General features: G+C 50.9%; 1 protein-coding gene across 6 annotated transcripts in view; it reads right to left on the minus strand.

Annotated features, from left to right (window-relative positions):
* The window catches only part of Jakmip1 (janus kinase and microtubule interacting protein 1), a 112,975-nt gene that overhangs the window by 29,617 nt on the left and 59,634 nt on the right, over positions 1–23,724 (minus strand). For all 6 annotated transcript variants that reach the window (XM_051200210.1, XM_051200213.1, XM_051200209.1 and 3 more), the window contains exons 3-8: positions 19,487–19,981; positions 12,527–12,736; positions 11,661–11,780; positions 8,307–8,453; positions 7,512–7,652; positions 6,043–6,102 (exon numbers count right to left, since the gene is read on the minus strand). In XM_051200210.1, coding sequence (XP_051056167.1) covers positions 6,043–6,102; positions 7,512–7,652; positions 8,307–8,453; positions 11,661–11,780; positions 12,527–12,736; positions 19,487–19,981 — 1,173 coding nt within the window. The remainder of the gene's footprint in view (positions 1–6,042; positions 6,103–7,511; positions 7,653–8,306; positions 8,454–11,660; positions 11,781–12,526; positions 12,737–19,486; positions 19,982–23,724) is intronic.

Consider the following 23,724-nt stretch of genomic DNA (forward strand, 5'->3'; position numbering starts at 1 on the left):
GTGGTGTGGTGTGCATGGCTGTGGGCTGCTGGCAGCTGTGAGTGACTAGACTAGTACATGACGGAGGTAGAGACCAGAGGGTCAGAAATTCGAGGTCATCCTCAATGAGCTACATGGTGTGTGTGTATGTGTAATGTAATTTTCACCAAAATGCCTGAAGACCAAATGTTTCTTCTCCACATACACACAAGCTCAAGTGTGGCATGAGGGGACACACACACACACACACACACACACACACACACACACTTCCACAGAACCCAGCATCTCATCAGCTCCTCTCTTCACCTTCCCGGCATCCAGCCAGAACTGCCTGGGAGATACAGGATCTTCCAACAGCAGTCAGGAAGGAACTGCCAAAGAGCCAGCCCACCCCAGCCAGCTGCATACCTTCATGCTTATAGGTCATCTCCTGGCAGCCAGAGAAGTATAGGCACACGAGGGCACAGAGGCAGAGGAAGAAGGAGAAATAAAGCACAAACAGAATATACTCCATTTTGGGGCTGGTGCGGGCACTGCTAGCCTGTGCTGGCTGGGCAGGCCATCCCCAACTTCTTTCTAGCTCCAGGAAAAGGCGCTCCCTCCAGCTTCCTGAATACTTTCAGCTGCAGATGCTGGGGGTCAGGGACGCCCCAAAGGTGCCCCCTCGGCAACAGCGATGCTACCTTGGACCAGCTCGCAGATGCTGGTGACAGAGAAGAACCAGTTTCCAGGCCAGCCCCAGGCGGTCATCATGGAGCAGAGCTCCTAAAGCAACACGTCCTCTGGGGATTTCCCTCCTAGGACCCAGCCTCCGTTATGCTCATAACCATTGTCAACAGTTTCAGGTCCCTGGATAACTGCAAAGCTCTTGGGCACAGCAGTAGCAACAGTATCCTGAGAGGAGCCTTCTGCTTTGTGCCAAAGCCACCTCCTCCCTTACCTGCCTGGGACATCTTCCAGCTGATCCAGCACCACCCGTGGATGTCCCGGGCGCACTCAGCTCACTGAAGTGTGCCTTTCAGAGTTTATTTGCCTTAGCACTTACACAGCCTGCAACAAACCACTACAGAGAGCTGGGGGCAAGCTGTGACTCCTGAGCGACAGGGCAGTAAGTCATTGGTCCCCTTGCCTAGACAGAAACCCTGGGCTGGATATAGGCATCCGGCCCTTGCAGAAGTGCCACTAGGACAGGAGAAACAGCCCCTCATCTCTCCCACACGAGGGCCAAAGACCAGCCCTGCAGACACACTGGGCATAAGAAGTATGACCGTTTCGTGTAGCCACTGCTCTGAACCTCTGGGCTCGTGGGGTGCTGTGCTGGCAGCTGAGTCCCTGAGCACACGAGACATGACAAAGCCACACATGCTCCTGGGGCAACAGCTGGGAAGGTCTGCCTAGGAACGGGCTCCGCCGCAAGCAACCATGGGGATAAAAAGACCTTCAGCTGCTCAGGAGCAAAAATCACACCAGACAGACAGTAGGATGTCTCAGGCAGGAAGTCACTCCATAGCAGCACCTGCTCCAGAGAGGCCATCACTCCTCTGCTCCCGTCTTCCACAAGCAGCAGATTTAGCCTCTGGGTACTGGCTAAGGTTTGGATGACTGCCAGGTGTGCTGTGAGAATGGACTCAGGGACCATGAATCAGAAGGGTCAGCCAGACAGCAGGCATGCACTCCTTACTGTCAGCACTAAGGCAAGGTCCCTAGAGGGGAGGGAACTTGATGGGAGGTGTCAATCTGTCAATATGTTTCTCTTATTGGTTAATGACTAAAACACTGTTGGCAAATAGGAAGGCAAGATAGGCAGGACTAGAAGACAAGGAGGATTCTGGGAGATGTAATATAGAGGAGTCGAAATGTAGGACCAAGAGGAGTAAGAGGTCTGGACCCTTTCTCTGGTAAGATAAGACCACGGGGTAATACTTAGATTGATAGAAATGAGCTAATATTTAAGAAAGAGCTAAGCCAATAAGAAGCTCTAGCCATTGGCCAACAGCTTTATAACTGATAGAGTCTCCATGTGTTATTTTGGAACTGATGAGGTTCTGGGACCAAGCTGGCGGGGAAATTGCTAGTAACAAAATGGCACCTACAACATGGGTACTAAGAACTTCCACTTAAAACTTGACAAAAGCTTAAAAGGGGATTTTAGAAACAAAGGAACAGAGACAAGCAAGGCTTCTCGGAAGCAGCATTATCTCCGATGTGCTCTGTTTTGCTAGAGACAAGCAGAGACTCACTCTGCTCCTTTAAGGGAGGTTTTCTGGCTCAGCATAAGTGGCAAAAACAAAACAAAACAAACCACAGGGCTCTTTTAAGAGGCTAACAATACAATGGTGTGTATGAGCAGCTGGTAGTGGCAGTGACCACATCTCCAAGCTGGCAGCATGCTGCTTGATGGCAGCATAAACCAAGGCAGTGAGCACAGCTCTCAGTGCTGGCGGTAAATGTACCCCTGCCATATTGGAAAACAATGCTGTTTTTAGCAGATAAAAGACTCGTGGCCAGAAAAATAAATAAATAAAGATTTACAATAAAGATAGATTAAGAGAAAGAAAAACCTCTAAAGGTTTACAACGTGTTTTAAAATATACATAGGCTTGGGAGAGAAAAAGAAACAGGATAAAATGGTTTTAAAAAAAAATAGAAAGAGAGTAGCTGGGTGTGGTGGCACACGCCTTTCATTCCAGCACTCAGGAGGCAGAGGCAAGCAAATCTCTGTGATTTCAAAGTGAACGTGGTGTACAGAGAATTCCAGGGCACCCAAAGCTACACAGAGAAACCCTGTCTCAATAAATGAAAAAAAAATAGAAGTAAAATAAATAGAGTAATAAAAAAGCCACATAAAAATGGAAAATACACAGAGTCTGGACACTGTATGCTATTGTGGTGTCTTTGAATTGCTCAATTGCTAAGGAAGAAACAAAAACTGCTAAAATACACTTTGACTTCAAAATTTAAGTCTAAGGAAAATAATTTCTAGTTTTGTTTTCACAGAAAATGAAAAGCTGTGGATTCCTTCCAGACTAACATGCTTTGATCAAGCAAGACCCCCTCCCTGAAACAGTGTCCCAGGTGATCCAACATTCAAACCAACTAGGTCAAGGCAGCCTTGCAGACCACTACAGCCAGGATTCCTGCATTTTAGGATTGAAGCACTACCTTGATAGGCTTGGCCTGTAGCCATGTCTGTGAGGGACTGTCTTGTTGGCTGATGCAGGAGTCTGGGATGAAAGTCAGCCTCCACTGAATCTAGAGAAAAAGAGATGTCGGCGGGAAGACACCTACCACGGGCTGAGGATGCAGACGGATTGCTAAAGTGCCCTGGCATGCACAAAGACCGGGGTTCAGTCCCCAACACTGCATAAAACTGGGATTGGTGGAGCATACCTGTAAGCCAGCACTCAGGAGCTGGGGGCGGGGTGAGTCTCAGCCACACTAAGAGGTCAAGATCAACCCCAGCTGTAAAAGATCCTATCTTTAAGAAAAGAAAATCCATACAGGTTTCCCAAACCCAACCTTTTACTGTTTTCATCATGTACCCACACACCACTGCTTCCCTGAGGTAAGCCGTGTTCCTGCAAATGTGTTTTCTCGGGAAAGGCAGCGTGCCTAGACAACCAGCCACGCTGGAAACAGCTGCTCCGTGCTGCGCAGGGAAACAGGACTGTGGGGGTGGGGGAACGCGATCCACAGCGCCTGCTACACACAGGGGCAATGCACCCTGACTCAGCACCAGTACGCTGTGAATTTCTCCCTCAGTCAACAGATTTAGGAGCCAACGGGAGATTCGGTCTCTTTGATTCCCAGGGTGCTAGCAGAGGTCTGGCAACCCCTATCTGAGATGCTTGGGGACACAAGTCCCAGTTCTTGTGATTGGCAGAAAATTTTATAGACTTCATCCATTAAGTATCTCTAATCTAGAATCCAGAATCTAAGTTTTTGGAGTTGATGCTGAAAACATTTTAAATTTCAAAATTAGGGTTTGGGATCAAGGCTTCAGCATACCTCAGCAACGAGTTTCTGGGGAACCTTGAATTGTGGAGTTTTTAGTGCCAAGCCTGTTCAGCGAACCACCCCCTACCCCTTCCACCCCCACACCCACACCCCACCCCACCTCCCACCCCACCCTCTGTATTTTAACTTCTGTGCCAGGGTGGAACAAGGCTCTGGCACCCTATGGACAGGTTTGCAAACCGACATAATCTTTTTCCAGCAGCAGGGGGCGCTTTCTCCCCATTAGGTTCCAAACACTGAGCACCCCGCCCCTCCCCCAACAGCCAGAATCTCCCAGACTTTGCGTACAAAAGGACTTTACTTCAGTGACATCCACAGAAGCAAAGGTCCCCCAGAAGGGGAAATGGCAGGCAACCAGCTCTACCCAAAGGCAGTATGCAGCAGTCAGTGGAACGAGCTGAAAGCTGTAGTATGAGGTCATCCTGAGGCATAGACAGGTATGGCAGCACTATCTCTAACCACAGGAGAGAGAAAGTGAGCTCACAGCCGCACAACACTGCTCAAGCTGATGGCCCACACACTCGGCAGACTGTGTGGCCGTAAACATTCATTTGATGAAGGTTTCTAGCGTAATGTTGAGTGGGAATGCAGTTAAGTCCCAGCTGAGTGAAGGACAGACATGGGCCCTGGAGAGGCGCCATGCGTCCATCACTTTTTATTTCTTAGCTTTTCTGGGATGTGGTAAACATGGCTGTGGATATAAACAAGCTGTACTGGACTGCTCCCCCAATCCTTTTTTCTGTTGTTTATTTTAGAAATGGTTTCTTTGACTGGGCTGGCTTGAAGCTTGCTGTGTAGATCAAGCTGGTCTCAAACTACCTCCCTCTGCCTCCAGAGTGCTGGGATTAAAGGTGTGCACCCCATGCCCAGCCTTCTGGGCTTCTGAGCTTGGCACACACAGACCTGCCCCTGACTCTGCTCAGTCTGCTGGGCACAGCCAGGCCCTGGAGCTCCAGTGAGTTGGAGGTTCAGCCACGTCAGCCCATGGCTCTCCTTTAACCGAGCTGCCTCTATTCTGTCTCCTGTAACCGAGAGACGATTATTGAGCCCCTTGAACTAGAAGACAGTAACTCTCTGTCATTCCAAGGGACCCATTTTGGGTACTTTGTTCAGATAGTCCTAGAAAAATAGCATGTAAGGATTTACGCCTCTCTCGCCTCCTTGCTTACTGAGTGTAGCCCAGGCTGGCCTCAAACTCACTCAGTTAGCTGAGGTTAGCTTTGAACTACTGCCTCCCCAGTGCTGGGGTCACAGGCGTGCTCCACCACACTGAGGTGAGGACTTAAACTTCCCTTGAAACAGTGGAACGCCTAACAGCATTGGCCCGCCTTGTGCCAACCAGTATTCTGGGCCAGATGACACAGTGTCCTCACCACTCCCTACTGTCACCCCGACTCCACCAGGAAGAGCATCCTTGGCCATTTGCTATCACACCTACACAGGTTTTCTTACATGAAGGTGTTTTATCTATAACATTCTCTCTGAAGCTGGCAGGTGCCAGTTCAGGAAGTGGCAGACTCATCTCAGACAGGTGGGCAGGATGAGTGACACACAAACCACACCCTTCTTCTAACCCTCCCCAGCCAGCTCTGCGCTCCCCTGCCCAGAACACCTAGACTGCCTCTGGGAGACAGCACACTTACATTTGACAAAAAGAACACCATTCTGTATCAGTTACCAAAGTTAATGAGTTCCTAGAGCGTGCTGTTAGGTGGCGTAAAACAAGGCTGAATGTCCTCTAAACCTCTCAGAAGGTCTGGGTATTTATGCTTTTAATTTTGGACACACACAATCCAAGGTCCAAACACAGAATCCCATTAGTAAATTTTCCATGAATAAATTACCATATCTGGGTCACATTACTGGGCCATAATGTATGTAGCCTTGAGACAGCCATAAGAGCCTTTCTTTGAACAGCCAACACACCGCCATGTCACACACAGTCCTGTGTCCGCCTCTGGGTCAGTGAGTAGCCCTGCGACCTTCCCTCCTCTAAGAATGGCCTGTCCTAAAGATCTGTGACAGGCACGATGGCAGGCTCACCTTGGGGGGCTTCAGGCTCTTCCCTCGATGCCTCTTGGAGCGCAGGAGGCGTTCTCTTTCCTGCAAGGGAGCACACCCACCCATCAGCACTTGCAGCCAGGCCCCCCTCCACCCAACCACACCGGTAACACAGCCCGGTGCTTGGACCTGCCTACCTCGACCTGTGTGGGCTAGTTCATATTCCAGGCACCCAGCTGAGAGCCTGGTGACCAGACACTTACTGGGACCTTTGTCTGGGTACAGATGTCAGAGGAAAACGTCCCCTCTGATGGGCCACCCCATCACTGGCAGATCTGGATTATTCTTCGGGCCAAGAGGCTACAAAGAGTAAGTTGTGGAGCCGCAGAGTGATTCTGCTGGCCTTGGCAGGGTCCACAGCACTGCGAGATGCCTGTGGCTTTGACCTTGGGCAGAGACAGGGTGGAATCCCCCACAGCCCCTGCACTGGCCGGGTGACAACTTCATTTTCTCCAGTGGTTTCTTCCTTGCTGTGTGGGGCTAGGAGTTGCCCTGCGGCATTACTTAGTAGGTGTCCTCTACAGAAAGGGCCCCTGTGCAGCAGGACTGGCAGTGCTGCGGGGTGGACCCAGGGTCTCTTGCTCCCAGTACACGCTGTCTTCCCTCCCGCAGGACAAAGCCTCAGCCTGACCATCCATCCACCCATCAGATCCTGGCAGACTGGTCATTATGTTCCCTGGCACTGCTCTGGCTTGTCATTTTTCTTTTCACCCGCTGTCTCTTCACCCAATGTGTCTTGTCATCCTTAGCTATATTATGTTATCTGGGTAATGAAGCCAAGATGGATGGCTACATGGTTACTGGAAGAAAGGAAGTGTGGGGGGGGGAGGGGGCAGAGAAAGGGCACTGCTTCTCATAGAACACTTCCTAGGATATGAGCATGGCTTCCCACCCTTCAAAGTCCTGGGGATGGAACCTTCATGCACACATACACAGGTCTCGTGAGTAAGCAGAGCCTACTCCGCTTCTGAGATCCAACTAAGCCCACTGCAGGTGTGCCTGGCTGCACTGCTGGGTGCTGTCTTCTGGGTAGGACACCCACTCTCTACTGCAGACTCACTCCCCTCCCCTTTCAACATAACCCGCCCTGACCAGTCCAGTCACAAAGCCTTAGCTGGTCCGTCAAACTCTAGTCTGATAACAAAGTTCAGATTTGCCTGCTCAAACTCCTGGTGTGCAATAGCTAGATGCAAAAATAAGTATGAGAAGTCAATAATAACTCAAAGGCCATTCGGAACAGACCCATGCTGCCTCTTCACCACGGCAAGCCAGGAGCCCATTGAAAAGTAGGTTGCCATGGAAACCGTTCCCAAGTAGCCTTGAGCTGATATGAGCAGAGGCTGCTTTTTGCAGCATCACGGGGGGGGGGGGGCTGGGTGCCTGAAGCTGGGCTGTGAGGAGCCCCTCCCACCCCGGATGCTTATTCTGCCTCCTGTGGTGCCATGCCATACCAGTGAGAGGTCATCGATGACATGCTGCTGCTCCAGAACCTGCAGCCTCAGGAACTCAATCTCCTGTTCGTCTCTGGTCAGGCTGAGGTCATTCAGGGACGTGTGTCGCTTTAGGGAGGCCTGAGCAGACAGCTTTTCTTTCTACAGCCAGAAAAAAAAAAAATAAAATAAAATAAAGAGGGTGCTACGTACGGTATGCCACAGCGTGAAGGACAACATGGCCGTGGGGCTCGGGGGTGGGGGTGACCAACCGCTGGTCCCAAGATGGGAAATACACAACTGTAGGCCAAGGCCAAGCCAGAGGTGTGGCCAGTGGTGTTCTTGGGAGAGGGGTGTGGTCACAGGGCGCAGGGCAGAGGATGTCCTGAGTCAATCTTGAGAACTGGAAGGCAAGACAGTCAAGCGGGGGCATCTCCCCAAGCACAGACTGCCCACACTCACACCTGAGCCCCAGCCTTCTAAGCTGTAAAATGGGCGCTCTAATCAATGAGCCGGAAGACATCTTACAACCTCCCAGACAACATACACAGGTCATCCTTGATAGAGGGAAACCCCATCCACCCCCTTACACAGCCCCAACAGTAGTAATTGTTCCCAGAGGAACCCGTGAAGCATGAGGCAGGCACAGGCTATAATCCATCCAGCAGGTAAGCCTGCCCTATTGATTCTGCAAGGCCAGAAGGGAATTGATGCCACCACCGTTGAGGCGTCCTGGGGGGTAGGCTAGGTGGAGATCATGGACCACAGAGTCTGGGCAGGGGAGGGAAGCTGGTGGGCTCCGCGGCTGGGCCTCACCATCTCCACGTTCTCCCTCGTGAGGGTCTTGAGTTTCTCCTCCATCCTCTGGATGCTGTGCAGCAGATCCTCGTTCTTCTTGTTCATACGCTTGTTCTTCTCTACCAGCGGCTTCAGCTGCACCTCTGTCTCCCGGGAGCGCTTCAGCTGCAGCGGGCACAGACACAGGTCAGGGGGCTGGATGGCCCCATGGGTGGCCAGGCTCCACCAGCAGAGCTTCGACATTGTCCCTTTGGGAGCATGACCCCCTGGGGGTCAATCCAGCCACCTAGTCTTTCCTGGCCATTCTTGGGCAGACCCCAGGACAACACTCTGCAGACAACGGCTCTGGGCAGGGCTGAGCCTCCTGAGCATGGAGGAGAATACAGTTGTATGGCCTGGAGGGACTTAACCACAACCAACAAGCAGACAGTCCCTTGTGCCCCTCTTGGCCACCCCAGTTCCAACATCCAAAGGCAGGAAAGCTTTGTGGTCAGATCCACCTTCTAAAGCAATCTACGGGTGTAGCGTGTGGTGTGAGGGCCCCAGACCAGTGAAACTGACCGAGGTGGGGGGCAGGAGCAGGAAGGGGTGATAGGGAGGAGGAGCAGAGTGCTGCATAGCTAAAAGTGGCCACTCCTTTTCCTTTTAAGCATAGTAAGTGGAAAGGCAGGGTCACCATCCAGCTGTACAACCACGGTCAAGTTCTCAGCCTGTTCCCTCATCTAAACAACTGAAGCAGCAGCCGCATCTGCTTCAGGCTCAGTCAGCATCTGCCTCCGCAAAGCCCTTTCGATGAACCAAAATTAGAAGCCACTGTAATGTCCCCACATCACCACCACAAAAGTGGCTGCCATGTCACCAAGTCCTCACCATGAGCCTGAACTACCTCTTACCCTCTCAGCCCTCTTGTTGAGCCCCACAACTACACAAGAGGACCATATCCCTATGAGGCCACAGTCACAGTACTAGAACCAGGAATCCAGCACAGAGGCTAATGCTAGCATCCACCCTCAATCCCTGTGAATGTTAAAGGCTCTGATACTGAGCATCAGGTACCACGTGAGCCCGCTGTGGTGATCTACTCCTGCTCTCACCCCAGGAATGAGGGCAAAAGAAGAGCATGGGGCATTATTTGTAATGGCAAAGAAGCCAGGAGCAGCCTGAATGGCCAGCGGGCAGGCTGGTTAGCAAGTCATGACACTGCCACACCATGAAGTCCAAGCCTGCAAAGCCCACTTCTAATCAACAGAGAAGGCTGCACTGACGGATCTCAGCAAAAAGGGCATGTTGCAGAGCATTAATACATAGGCAGAGGGGGAAAGAAAGATCCCACTTTACAACTACAAAAATCAAAGCAAACATCCTTCGGGGTGTGGATCTGTTTATTAAAGTGAAATGTGCCGACACCCAGATCAGAGTCAACACAGTGGGAAGTCCTGACTGCCCCATCAATTCTACTTGAAACATGTTCAGTAAGCCCATGTGTTTTGCTGCCCTATTCAGTAAATTACCATGTGGTCATGAGTGTTTATTCAGCTCGTGATAAATTAAGCAAGAAATGTCATGGGTGTACAGTCTGAGTCTGATCGTAGCCATTTGAGGTATGCCTCCAAGTACACTAGGAAGAAAATAATTTTGTTTCTGCTAAACCTGTGAAGATACATTTCCCTTCACAGTCAAGACCGAAATGGGCATCAAGATCATGAGGCTTTTGCCAAAAGGTTTATGCATTAACGATGAAATTTAGCTTAGTTGGGGCCAGCAAGATGCCCCTGCAGGCAAAGGTGCATGCTGCCAAGTGTGATGACCTAAACCCATCACCGAACCCACACAGTGAAAAAAGAAAGCCACGTCCCCAGAGTTGTTCCCTGACCTCAAATATGTACTGTGGCACGCACAAGAAATAAGAAAGAATGAAAGAAAGTTGGGGGAGTGAGGGTTAAAAATAATGTAAGTTTAGTTGTTTCTTTAGAAGAATTAAGCGTATCCATGCACATACTAGTTTTACTAAAGATTGAAACTATAAGTCTGTGTTCATTTCACACACACAAATACAAACACACAAACAGAGAGAGAGCTATCTGAGACAGGCTCTCATGTAGCTCATGCTGGCCTCACAATCTGATAGGAGCTTAAGGACATCGTTGAACTTCTGATTCTCCTGCCTCCACTCTCAGGTGCTGGGGTTAAAGGCCGGAATTACATGTGGTTTATGGAGTGCTGGGTATGGAACCCCAGGGTTCCCGCACAACGGGCCAATATTCTAGCAACTAAGCTACCAGCATGAATGTTCATCAGTTTTAAAAACAGAAATGTATCAACTTTTATGCCAAGTAAATAAAGGGAAAAATAAGAATTACCCATAACCCCACCACCTAAAAGAATAGCTTTCCACATTCAAAACCACTACAAAGCCTGCTTGTAAACAACTTTCATCCTGCAGTTTACTGGCCAAAAGTTCCCGTCGGTGACATCTGCCCCTCATGACCGTGCAGCGTCAACCTGGGAAGGTGTCTGTTCCGGAGGCTTTAGTGTCGACTGCCTGTGTTTGTTGTTGCTTCCTGCTGCTGTTAATATTACAAAACCCTGCCTTGAGCACCCTCGTTGACTTCCCTGACTGTTTTCTAAGGATGGACCCCTAAACAGACAACAAGCAGGGAGATTTCTTCAAAGAGTATCACACACCACACACACACACCACACACACACACACACACACGCACGCACACACACACGCGCACACACCACACACACACTAACACACACACACCACACACACACACCACACACACACACACGCACGCACACACACACGCACACACACCACACACACACTAACATACACACACCACACACACACACCACACACACACACACCACACACACCACACACACACACACCACACACACACACACACACACACACACACACCACACACACACCACACACACACACACCACACACACACACACACACACACACCACACACACACACCACACACACACACTAACACACACACACACACCACACACACCACACACACACGCACACACACACTAACACACACACACACCACACACACACACACCACACACACACACACGCACACACACACACGCGCACACACACACACACACCACACACACACACACCACACACACAGACACACACACACACCACACACACACACCACACACACACACCACACACACACACACACTAACACACACACACACACACACACACACACACACGGGGGGGGGGGGGTGAAGGGAACCAGGAGGCCCTCAGCATCCACTTTCTGCCCCTCGGCCCCGCCCGGCCCCTTCCTTCCCGGTGTCCACAGCCGCCATGAGTCTTGGTCAGTTACCAGTTCGTTCCTCTCATCTGCCAGCAGGGTGTTTCTGTCCTCCAGCTTCCGAATCACTGAATTCAGTTCAGCAATTTTTAGCTGAAATCGCCTCACATCTCGCTCATCCATATGTTGATCCTAAAAATAAAAACTTTGAAGAAGCTCAAATGATTCCATGGAGTTCCTGAAGACCCAGTGAGGACACAGCAGGGAAGAGACCTGTCTGGAGGACCGTGCGCTCAGTGAGCAGACAAATGCACCCGCGACACCCTCCTGGGACACTTGACGTCAACCTGCCCGAGGCTTTAAAAACCTCAGTGGTATTTAAACACCAGCCCAGGGAAGCTGAGGCTCCCACCCGCCCTGCATGTCTTATAAAGACCCACTTCAGGCCATTGTGGTTCTAGAGGGAGGGAGGGAGGGAGGGAGGGAGGGAGGGAGGGAGGGAGGGAGGGAGGGAGGGAGTACGGCATGCTTCCGTTTCCTGCCTTTGCTAAGAGCCAGGTAGTTGCCCGCACACACTCTGGCCTGGTACTTGCTGCTAGCCACTGGGGAAACCCTACTGGCCTCTGGGTCACTCTCTTGCTTGCCCAGGGCCTTCCTCCCTGCAGAGCTCCAGCTGTGTACCCTGCTCTGAGACTTCTGTGTCTTTTTTGCAACTCCAGCCACAGCAGCCTCAGGCAGCCAGTTTTTCATAGTGCTGAGTACCGGGCCTGGCACACACTGGATATCAGGGAAGGTGGGAAAGACTCAGGGAGGAAGGGGAGGGAGGAAGGGAGTGTGAGAGGGTAGGAAAGGCCAGAGAAGGGCTGGCAAGCTGAGTAGGGCAGTGGCCAGCAAAGGAGGAATGCAAGTAGGTGGTCTTCTCTATGGCTACCCCTCACCTGGCCACCCATAAGCTCTGCCATGTCTCCAATGCCAGGAGGGAGCTCCCGCTTTGGGCTGCTGTGGTGGCGCTCAGCCTCCTTGACCTGGACCAGCTGCTCATCCAGAGCCTCCTTCTGAAGCAGCAGTCTCTGGGTCTGCCCAGCCTGCACGCCAAGCTCCTTCTCCAGGGCCAGAATCACACGCTCCTTCCCTTTGATCTCGTCCATCTGGAGGAGAAAAAATATGGACCATCAGGTGCTGGCTCAGGACCAGGGTGGCATCATCCAGACTTTGGATTGAGCCTGGGTTCACTGAACCTGGAATGATCTGCACATGGGGCATCGAGAGTCTGCAGCCCAGACCCTCTAATCTCACCAACACTGAAGACACAGTCTAGGTCTGAGCATCTACCAAGTTACAATCACTTCTCACTACAACTCAGCCCTCCTCATGTCTCTCCATAATAATGAAACATGAAATCCCGAGATACCCCCAACCCATCGGCCCCAAGCAGGTCAGCCTATCCTGCTTCCTCTCAGATGAGCTTCTTCCAGAGGTGGCTGCTCCTACCTCCCACCCGTTAACAAACACTTTCCTGGATGGCTGTATCTTCTATGCAACTGATGGAGACATGTATGTCCCCAACCCCGACTTCCCTCTGAACCCCAGAGTCACAGAACTACTAGCCACTTAAACCCTGCTTGACCTCCCGTGAACACCCTTGCAGATGTGGGGAACCCCCTATTCGGTGCAGAGACACTTAGACTGTTGCTTACTCCAGCCCAGTCAAAACCAGCCCTCCTTAGGGCAGTGTATCAAACAGAGAGCAGAGCTTAGCATGCCAGGCCAGACAGAGTAGGGAACCACACTGTCAGAGATTTGCAGAGCCAATCCCAAGCCATCAACTTACTCACATGAAGCCAACTATTCGGGAAGAGTCCCTGTGAGGACAAGGTCCTAACTACACTGTCGTCCAGACTTTACCTTCTCTGGGACCCCTGGATGTGTTTTTCCTTACAAAGAGAACTGTTGCACAGATAGGTACCAAAAACCCTAGGCAACCCTGGGAGCTGGGAGAGGTGGGAAGAACCCTCCTCAAGATTTTTCCAGACCACTTGGTCCTGGTGACACCTTGGGCTTGGTGCTCTAGAGCTCTGGAACCAAGAGCCATCAGTGAGGCCAGCCCCCACCCCAGGAGACTGAGAAATCTTTAAAGCTTCCAAGCCAGACTGTTGGGGTGCTTCTGGTCAACCACAGAAAAAAACTCGGGTTCCTGCCAGCGGGTCATCAGCCTGAAGCCACCATCACTCGCCCAGCTCTATTTTCCCTTCAAAGTCCTGTGAACAGACCTGGCTCATCCAGGAACCCTCTTGGCTCCTCCCATCCTCCCCTCCTCTCCACACTGCAAGACTGGATCTCGTGGAAGGCAGCTTCCCCTGCCCCCCATGTTCAAGATAGTGGAAATCACGGTTGGGGCAGCAACCTGCCTCTGGCTTTAGAAACTTAGTGAGCTCTACTGCTCTTGCAAAGTTTGGGAGAGGCCACTACTGCTGCTACAGCCACTCTCACTGTCACCCTTGGTACCTGTAGTGGCATGAGCAGTGCCCCCAAATGCTATGCCAGCCTGCAAAGTCAGAGAGTGGCTTTACTTGGATATAGGATCTGTGCAGATACAATGAAGATGATACCTACAGGTTAGGATGGGTCCCAAATCCAAGGGCTGGGGTCTGTAGGGCAGGACACAGGTGTGGGGAGATGGGAGGGGTGAAGACAGAGACTAGAGGGGGTCAGGCACACTCCAAGGAGCACCAAGGATAGGCAGCTACCACCAGAAGCTGGAAGAGACGGGGGCCTACAGAGGGAGCATGACTCTGATGTTGCCTTGATGTTTGGATTTCTAGTCCCAAGAATAGTGAGAGAACTGAGTTGTTATTGTCAGCTAAACCATGAGGTGTAGTTGCCAGGACCTTCTCTGGAGTAGCAGAGCACTGTCCTCAAGGGCTGCACTTCCTGTATCCAGGAAGCCAGGTACGTACGTCAAGGAAGTTCAAGCTAAAGGAGAAAGCAGACACACTTGCTCAAATGAAGATGCCACATCCTCCTCCAGCTTTCCTCCTAGGGTCTATAGGGACAACGACATGATGGATGTGTGCATGGATAAACGGCCATGGAACCAGAATTGAATTCCAGGGTCTTGTAAAGGAACAGCTGAGCTCATCACTGTAGAACCTTAAGCTGAGGACCCCCAGACTCTGTGCATGCCCCCCAACTCCCGAGGATGTGGGGGATACTCTATCACACAACAACACCATATCCTGATTCGCCGAGGAGCCAGGAGCTGGGGCAGGGCAGGACTACTCCATGCTTCTCTTCTCCCTGTTCCTAAGACACTTCCTAACTTTCTAAAGAAGTGAAGAAGCCACTTCTATGTCTGATCCAGCTAAAGAGAAAATAGTTCTCAGGCCATGTTTCATGATATTTGTTTACACTGTATGAAGACGTGTCTTTGTGACTGGTTTAATAAAAGAGCTGAATGACCTAATAGCTAGGCAGGAGAGAATAGGCAGGGCTTCCGAAAAGAGGAACTCGAGAGTAGAACGTAGGTGTGTGAGAGACACCAGCAAGGCATGGAGGGAGCTGGACATACAGGAAAGGTGGAAAGCCACGTGGCAGAACGTAGATTAATAGGAACAGGTTAGGTTAAGTTATAAGAGCTAGTTTAGAGCAAGCCTAAGCTAACGGACAAGCTTTCGTAATTAATAGTAAGTCTCCATGTCATTATTTGGGGGCTGGCAACTCAAAAATGAAGTCCAACTGGAGAGACACTTTCACAGCAAGCAGGAATGGGCAACGGGTCGACTTGGGATGACAGCTGACTTGTGTTTGTTCTCTCCTCCCAAGTGGACTGCTGTGTGAGAGTGCACACACATAGTGAGCAGGACGGGGGAGATGGCGGGTTTGGTCCTACAATGGAAACAGCCGCTCAATCAATGATCGCTGGTGTGTTACACTGAGCTGAAGCCATCCCCTTGACCACACTCTTGTTTGTGGAATAGAGAAAGGGACTTCACTCATCTCCTACCAACCACTGAAACAGGGGCCACTGGGTGTTTAACTCACTTCTATGTGATTATCCCTAATTACAAATGAGACCAGTGGCTCAGAGAGCGAGTAAATAAACAATGTCCCCAGGGTCACACAGTGAACCAAAGGGGAGTCTAAATTCTCCCCCAGGACTCCAGGTCCCACCAGCCTATGGAGGCTCTGCCTTCCCCTTCCTGCTTCCTGGGTAGCTTGGACATGCCCAGACCTCCTGCCCTTCACACTTCACTGGTGGATTCCTGGGGCAGGGTGCCATGTGTCACCCTCTGTGAGCTCCTTGAAGACAGGTTTTGAGGCCCAATCCCACTCCAAGCTGGCCCAGAGGTGTAGTGAACAGACTAGATTTTACATTTTTGAGTTTCTGAAATAACCACTATGGTCTCATAAAAGCACATGACAGAATCCAAAGCAGCTTTGAGTGCCCAAGGTCAGGAAGGCAGCAGTAAACCTAATTAACATACTCAATTAAAATTAAACACCCCATCCTATCTCGGGGTTTCGCCCATACCTGCTTTTAAAAACTGCCATTTGCCTATGTCACATCTGTCTCCTCTAACCAGAGGCGGTTCTTTGTCCCTCGGGCAAACATCCCAGCCCCTTTTCCCTTGTCCCCTTCCCCTTCTCCCTCAGCCTCTATGCCCTTATCCCTGACCTTTGTCCCTCTGGGGCAAACAAATCTCCTTTGTGCTGAGAACTTGGTCTTGGGGGTCCTGAGCTGATACTTTTCAGGTCATAAGAAATATGCCACCTGCAAATGTTTCCTTCTTCAAAGTTTGTAACTGCAAAAGCTGTACGTGTGACTTGGGGATAGAATGCTTGTCTAGCATGCATGAAGCCCTAGGTTCAACCCCCAACATCACACACACACACACACACACACACACACACACACACACACCTCCTACACTGCTACTCCAGAGCCTTCAAATGCTTAGATCTAACTTGGAATCTGCTTGCCAATCTCTGCGCTGCACAGCCCTGCCCTTCAAACAGAAACACCATCTTCATAATGTCCACCATGTCTACTCACAAAAATTCACCACAGCCGAGCTTGACTACTGACACCCCCACATGGGAGAGGCAGGGGCAGTCACCGGGCCCTCCCCTGAATATCAAGGCACCCCTCCCAGTTTCGGGGCATTCTGCCCTAACAGAACTTGGTTTTAGGGCTTCGGGAAGTAGCTAGAGCGTGTAGGCTTGCGGGGGGAGGGGAGGGTTGTAATTAAGAGGGGCTCCACCTGCACAGGCATGGGGAAGCCACCATCCGGGCTGGGTACAGGCCCTCCTGGGCAGGTGCATTACTGTTATCCATACTCTTGCTGCAACCCAAACTCATTCATTCCTCTGGATAAACTCTGGGGAACCAAACTGTCATTTGGGAGCTTATGAGGATGGGTAAGACAAGGCTTAGTGGTCATTGTCGTTCCCCACCCCTCCCCCCCGCCCCCCGCCAGCCCTCCACCCTACCCTACCCACCCCGCCTACACACACCCCAGAGGAAAATTCTCGCCATAACCTATGAAAAAAAGTTAACTTGGATTCCAGGAAGCCTGCATTTACCTTCAACATTCTCATCAATGGAAGTGTTCCCTTAGCTTTCCAACTCTTCTCAGCAAGGTTCTGTAGCCTGGTGGAACTCCTACATGGTTTACAGTTGTTCCTGGAGCCTTCCCCTGCTGTTGAAAAGTGTTTCCCTTTCAAGCTGCCCCCTGCTAGTGGATAGACTCGAGGTATTTTGTATCTACTTAGTATCAGAGCTTGGACAAGTGTGCTTGTTAGCTCTGCGAAGTCATGAGATTAATGACCTTGTGGGAGTGGCTGAAGCCACCGTGTGACTCTCTGTTGCCATTCTGTGCCATCCACTGTTTGAGGACATGGCTGTGAAGGTACGTACCATCCTGGGATCAAGACACAGAACCTGGAGGTACCTTGGCTTTCTCGATTCCAGACCCATCATTACCCAATCTGTGTTTGACATGGATTTGGGCAACTAGGGCCTCTGACTCCTGCAGCAGCATCACAGCACTCACCAGTACCTAGGTTCCCCTCCTTCCCATAGTTAGAACTTACTTCTTCTATGGTCTTCTGTACGCTGTCCCCCTGACTAAAGCAAAGCTTAACAGAAGGGTGGTAACAAGCCACTTTGTTTTGGTCCTGAACTTGAGTGGGAAACCTTAGCTGGTTCATCATTATGACAAACATTGTTAGCAGGCTTTCAAACGAACAGTTTATCAGATTAGAGCTATTCCTGTTTAATTCAGATATGCTAAGAGTGTGACAGGAAGATGAATTTTAAAACGCTTGGAATGCATTGATGAAAATGGCCACATGGGGTTTAATCCTTTCTTCCACTGCCAGAGTAAAGCCTGTGTGGTGTGTTTCTGTAGTTTGAGGCATTTTCCAGATGCCTTTGCATCAATTTGACAGGATTAAAATCACCTAGGAGGTGTGAAGGTGATTCCAGAGGTTTAACTGGGGTAGGAAGCCCCACCCTAACAGTGGTCAGCAGCATCCCATGGTGGGGGTCCCTGACTGAGTAAACAGAAGTCAGCTGAGCACCGGTATCCATCGCTCCCTGTTTCCAGGGAATGCAGTACCAACATGCTCACTTGTGAAGCACAGCTGACATTGATAAAGTGTGTGATGTATGTCCCTTCCCAAAAATGCAACCCTGTCTGTAGGCTGCCTGAGTGAATCGTGTCCATTTTGCCTGCAAGCCCCACCGCTAGCTCAGAGAGGGTTCTCCCCAACTATAGCTTATGGGTCTGACTCTTCCCCCTCTTAGTCTTCAAAATACCCTTCTTCTACATACTTTAGGTTTTCCTGCCAGCCCTTTACGTTTAAGTGCTGCCTGTTTACGGTCAGTGTGACCTCCTGACAATGTCCTTTACGTCTGTATCAGCAGACTGGCTACGTTCAGGGTCAGTGTGTGTGTGTCCCATCTCCCTGCCTCTTCACATTCCACCTAACACAGCCCTTGGCCTTCATGGTGGCTCTCCTAAACATCACCCCATAATGCAGTCTGCGAATCTCAGCTAGCTGGGAAGTTAGTACCCTCTGCCACCCTGTTGCAGGCTGCCCAAGGCCTTGAAGGGCACATGTTGTTCATCACAGTCCCATACATGAACAGACCACTGTCTCCTGTGTCTTCTAGGACCGTGGGAGATGTCACTATGCCTTGCGGGCCCCCACTGGTCTTCACATCCTTCAGAGCTCAGAAGAATATTACCAGTATACGATTACATCACCCTGAAGGTGCCTGATTTCATCTGATCTCAGAGGCTAAGCAGGGCCAGGGGCAGGCCTGGTTAGTACTTGGATAAGAAGAGAATATTATTGTGGCGAGCTAGCCCAGTTTGGGGACTGCTCCTTCCTGTCATCCACTGACATGGCTCAAAGTCTAGTAGGGCCAGTCCTGGGGAAGGCCATCCTCCACCGGCTCAGACTTAGAACACAGGCCTAGGTGGTGGCTGCTATTGGCTCAGTGAGGTCTCCTTCCCTCAGAAATTCAGCTCCACGGCCGTTTAAAAAGTTCAGTTTCTTTGTTTGCACTTTACATTTCCCTGTTGCAGGTCTGGGTCTAACCCAGACATAAAGCCCATTCCTAGTCCGGATGAATGGAAGGACTGAATGAACCCCCAGCCTTGCCTATTACAGCTCCCGAGCCCCCACCCACAAGCCCCAGGAAGGAGACAGGAAACCGTTCCTAACAGTTTGCAGATCTGCCCACAACCATACTGTAGGAGAGACCTGCCATTAGCACCCTGGGGACAGCCAGGACTTTGTGGACACCCCAGTACCTCCAACAATGCCTAGAGTATGTAAACTGCTGTGTGCCTGAGGGGAAGGGTGCTGTGGGAACAGACGCCGCGTACCAGTCTGCGGATGTCACGTTCGCACTCCCGCTTGATGCGATGCACCTCATCTTGGTGTGCTTGGTATGCAGCTCGCAGGTCAGCGGCCTTGGCCTTGTCTGCCTGCATGCAGTTGCTGAGTGCCTCCTCCGCCTGTTTGCGCGCCGCCTTCAGCTCCAGGATCTCCTGCTGCAGCCGCTGGCGCTCTCCATCAAAGGTCCTGCGCGCCTCTTCGCGCGCCTCGGCCAGTAGTGCGGTCTTGACTTTGTCTGCAGCGCCATCGCGCAGCACATTCAGCGTGGCCTGCAACCGCTGCAGCTCCCCTTCCTTGATCTTGGCCGTCCGAGCTGCCTCCTGCTCATGCTGCCGGATGAGCGCCTCGCGCAGCGCCTGCAGCTCCTTCGTCTTCTCCTCGTGCAGCTTGGCCTTGAGCTCTGAGATGTAGGCCGTGTGGCGCCGCTGCTCCTGCTCGCGCTCCAGCTTGGCCTCCTGCAGACGCTCCCGCAGCTTACCCACCTGCAGTGAGCACAGGAGCAGGGGTTAGGGTCAGAGCCCTCAGGGGTAGGAGCCTCAACCCTACACTTTTCCAGTCTCCACCCAATAGCTCCCCCTGCAGGCCACACCCACAGCCCTGCCCTCCACCCCAACCCCATCCAGGATCTCTCTTCCCAATGTGTTTTATGATTTTCCCTGGAACCCCAAACTTTGAAGACCTTTCGATTCTGAACTGTTTGAGAAAGGACAAACTTTAGAACAGAAACCATCTCTCACCAAAGCCAGGAAGATTCTAAACAGGAAAGTGTTTCTAGTGTCCCCAGGCAGGGAACTTGAGTCAGAAAGGAGAGAGCCACCCAAGGAGGCAGGGTGGGGCCCTAAAATAACAGCTGGGCTACTGCCACCCAGCTAGAGATGCACCCATAGGAAGCTGGGCTCACCTTAAGCCGTGCTAAAGAGATGGGTGGAATGATTTGTTTGTAAATGGAACACTGCCCTTTTCCTTCCCAGAATTCCCACCCCTAATGCAGAAGCTCATAGTTGGCAACCCTGTCGGGACACCAGTCTGTCCACTTTCCTGAAATGTTCTGGGCTCCCCACTCTCTTGAAGGCTCCCCTCCCCGCCATGTGGCTGTGTGTCAGCCTGTGTCTGACTGACCTCCATGCCAGCATGCCTTTTCCCCCTTCTCTCCTCCTTCTGGCAGCAGATGAAGTTTACAGCTGGCCTGACATGCTGGGGTTTTTGTTTTGTTTTGGTTTGGGTTTTTTTTTTTTTTTTTCCTATAATAAGACAGTCCCGTGCTTCCATTTGAGTCCATTCTTAAATTCTTTTATTAATAAGACTGTGTGTGTTTCTGTGTGTGTGCATCTGTGTGTCTGTATGTTATGTGTTCATTTCTCTGTGTGTGTGTGTGTGTGTGTGTGTGTGTGTGTGAGAGAGAGAGAGAGAGAGAGAGAGAGAGAGAGAGAGAGAGAGCTTGCATGCATGTGTGTTAATATCAAAGTTGAACCTCTCAGGGAACCTGGCCCCAGGACCTGTGCTCAGCCTGAACATGTTGAGTCTGATCTGCAAACTTTTTACATGGCCTGTAGTAAAATGCACCTACAAAGTGATTTCTTCAAATGAGCCAAATGTCCCAGGATGCACACTGCACAGGGACCCTTACACTCCCTGTGTGATCTTGTAACAGTGGGTACCGAAGCTTTAAGACAAACTGCCTCTGGCGGACCAGACTTCCAAAGCAAACAGCAATGATTTCCCCAGACCGCACGATTAATAGCCAACTAGGAGGAATTAATTTTAGGCGAGTTTTATGACATCATCTCAGTACTGGCACACCTGCCCTTTAACAGCCAGGAAAGATGCAAAGTGAACCCTGAGGCAGATGCATGAGATCTGTATCTCCTGATATCACATGCAAACACAGCAGCCATCACTGGTCACCTCCCCCAGGGCTGGACCTGAAGTTCTGGTGAAGTTAGTGCCAGGACGTCAAGACTCAAACAGTCCACAGGTGCTTTAAGGACAACACACTCCAAATGCAAGGAACACTACAGCTGTGTCAGGACTCCTGTGACGGCCATGTCTGCCTCAGACAACTGTGTGACACCAGGCCTCACAGACTGGGTTTAGAATCACCTCAGAGATGGTGAGGAACACATCTGGATATGACTGCGATGCATTTCCAGAAAGAATTAAACGGGGCGGGGGGGAGAAAGGCAGCCCTGCTATGAGTGGTGCAGACCCAAAGGTCACAGACCAGGACGGTGTATGGCCCCTGAGCATCATGCATTTCTCTGGCTGCCACATCTGGCTGCCTCTCTGCTCAGCTACACCTTCCCTGCCACAATGTACAAAACCCTCTAACGCCATGAGAGTCAAATAAGACATTCCTCCTCTGCAGTGGTTTCTGTCCAGTATTGTCACAAATTGAAAAAAAAAAAAACTAATGCAGAAATTGACACAAGAAGTATGGTCATTGCTGTGACTAAACCTGTGCTGTGACTCTTAGGTCTGGGACTGGTTTATAGGAGGAATGTGTAAGACTTTGGGATGTTGACTCTAGAAGGCTGCAAGCAGAACTCAGTTGGGTGATTCTGTCGGGAGCTCAGAACAGCAGGCAGTAAAGACTGCACTCAGGAGGCCTCAGACAGGAACAAGATTGTGTTGGGCCTTAGACTATAGGTCATTCAAGATACATTCTGGCAATTTCTGCTTTTCTACGGTAGTAGGGAGCAAGAATTAGAGGGGAAAAATGTGAAAAGTAAGCTGTTTGGGCACAAAAGGAGACAGCTGAACTTTGTAGACAAGGAGGGTATGGTAGTTAGAAATCGCCACCATTAATGAGAAACCAAGCACTCAGCACCGTGTAAAGAGGGAGTTGGTCAGATTCCACTACTAATGGCTTCTGGGTGTAAAATCTGAACTCATTTGAAAGTCTTCCTTTTGCTGAAGACGACCTGCTCACACACAGCTGTGAAAGGAAGAGCTTTCCTAGGTTCAGCTGCCCGGCATGCAGTAAGAGACTACAGTCACCATGGCTCCAGGTCTACTCCAACCACAAGCCGACCTTGGCATTGTCCATTGGTGCTGGCCTTACAGGCATGCAGAATACAAGAGTCATGGTAGGTGTCCACCTAGATTTGTAAGGGAAGTCTGAGAAGCAAGACAATGTGTGGTAAGATAAGAATCCCTTCAAGAAGCCTCTATGGCATCGGCGTGTGCCGCTTGAGGGTGAAGCCTAAGTCACAGTACAGACATCAGGGTTCTGGGGATGTCAACAATGGACATCCTCAGAGCTGTCACCCTGAACCACGCGCTAGACATGGAGCTACAGGAGTTCATGTTTGCCCTTCAGAGGGTCAGTCTGTTTTGCTCTGTTCCCACAGCTCCTTTCATGGCCCTGGGCCACGATATTTTGGAAACATGTAAGTTTGTTTTGCTTTTACAAGGTTTCAAGGCAAACAGGTTGCCTTGAGTCTCGGTGGAGGCTTTGAACTTTAAACAGCATTGGAAGTATTATGATTCTGGAGATTCCTGGACTGATGCATTTTACAGTCTGAGATGGATATGAATGAGCCTTTTGGGGTCCAGGATGGAATGTTAGGGTGGTTTAAAGAGAGGTAGCTGGGTGTCGAGCCGACAAAGGGCAGGCGTCACTGTCAACTTGATTGGATTTAGGCTCACACTGGAGATGAGGTGCCAGTACCTGTGTCCCTGGACAGGATTACCTAAGGGGGAAAGACCCCCCCCCCAGCAGCTGGGAGCACCATCCTATGGGCTGGGGGCCCAGATGGAATAAGAGGGAAAGAGAAAACTCCAGCGAGGCTCTAGCAAGCCTCCTTTTCCCACTTCCCTGACTTGAACCATCGCCTCTGCTCTGCCACTCCTCCCAGGGGACCCAGAGGATGGGTCCTCTGAAAAGATAGGTCAGAATAAACCTATCCTCCATGGGTGGACACCATGGCCTGGATGCTGTGAGATCTAATAAATCACCAGCAAGCTACAGACAGATCCTGCGTGACCTTTCCTCCGCTGTCCCTGCTCCCCACATTACCTCAGACTGGGGGCTTTTCAGGCTTAGAGCTCTACCCTGCCAGCCACATGCCCTTCTCACCCTGTCCCCAACTGGCATTGGGGATGTTCGTAGGAGCTGAAGAACACGTGTGGCTGTGCGAATCTATTTGCTTCCTCTCCAACTAGCCCGCTCTAAGATGATCTCAAAAAGCCTTCACAGGCTCAGCTTGCCCTGCATGTGCTGACA

Source organism: Phodopus roborovskii, unplaced genomic scaffold (genome assembly GCF_943737965.1).
Source record: "Phodopus roborovskii unplaced genomic scaffold, PHOROB, whole genome shotgun sequence".
NCBI lineage: Eukaryota > Metazoa > Chordata > Mammalia > Rodentia > Cricetidae > Phodopus > Phodopus roborovskii.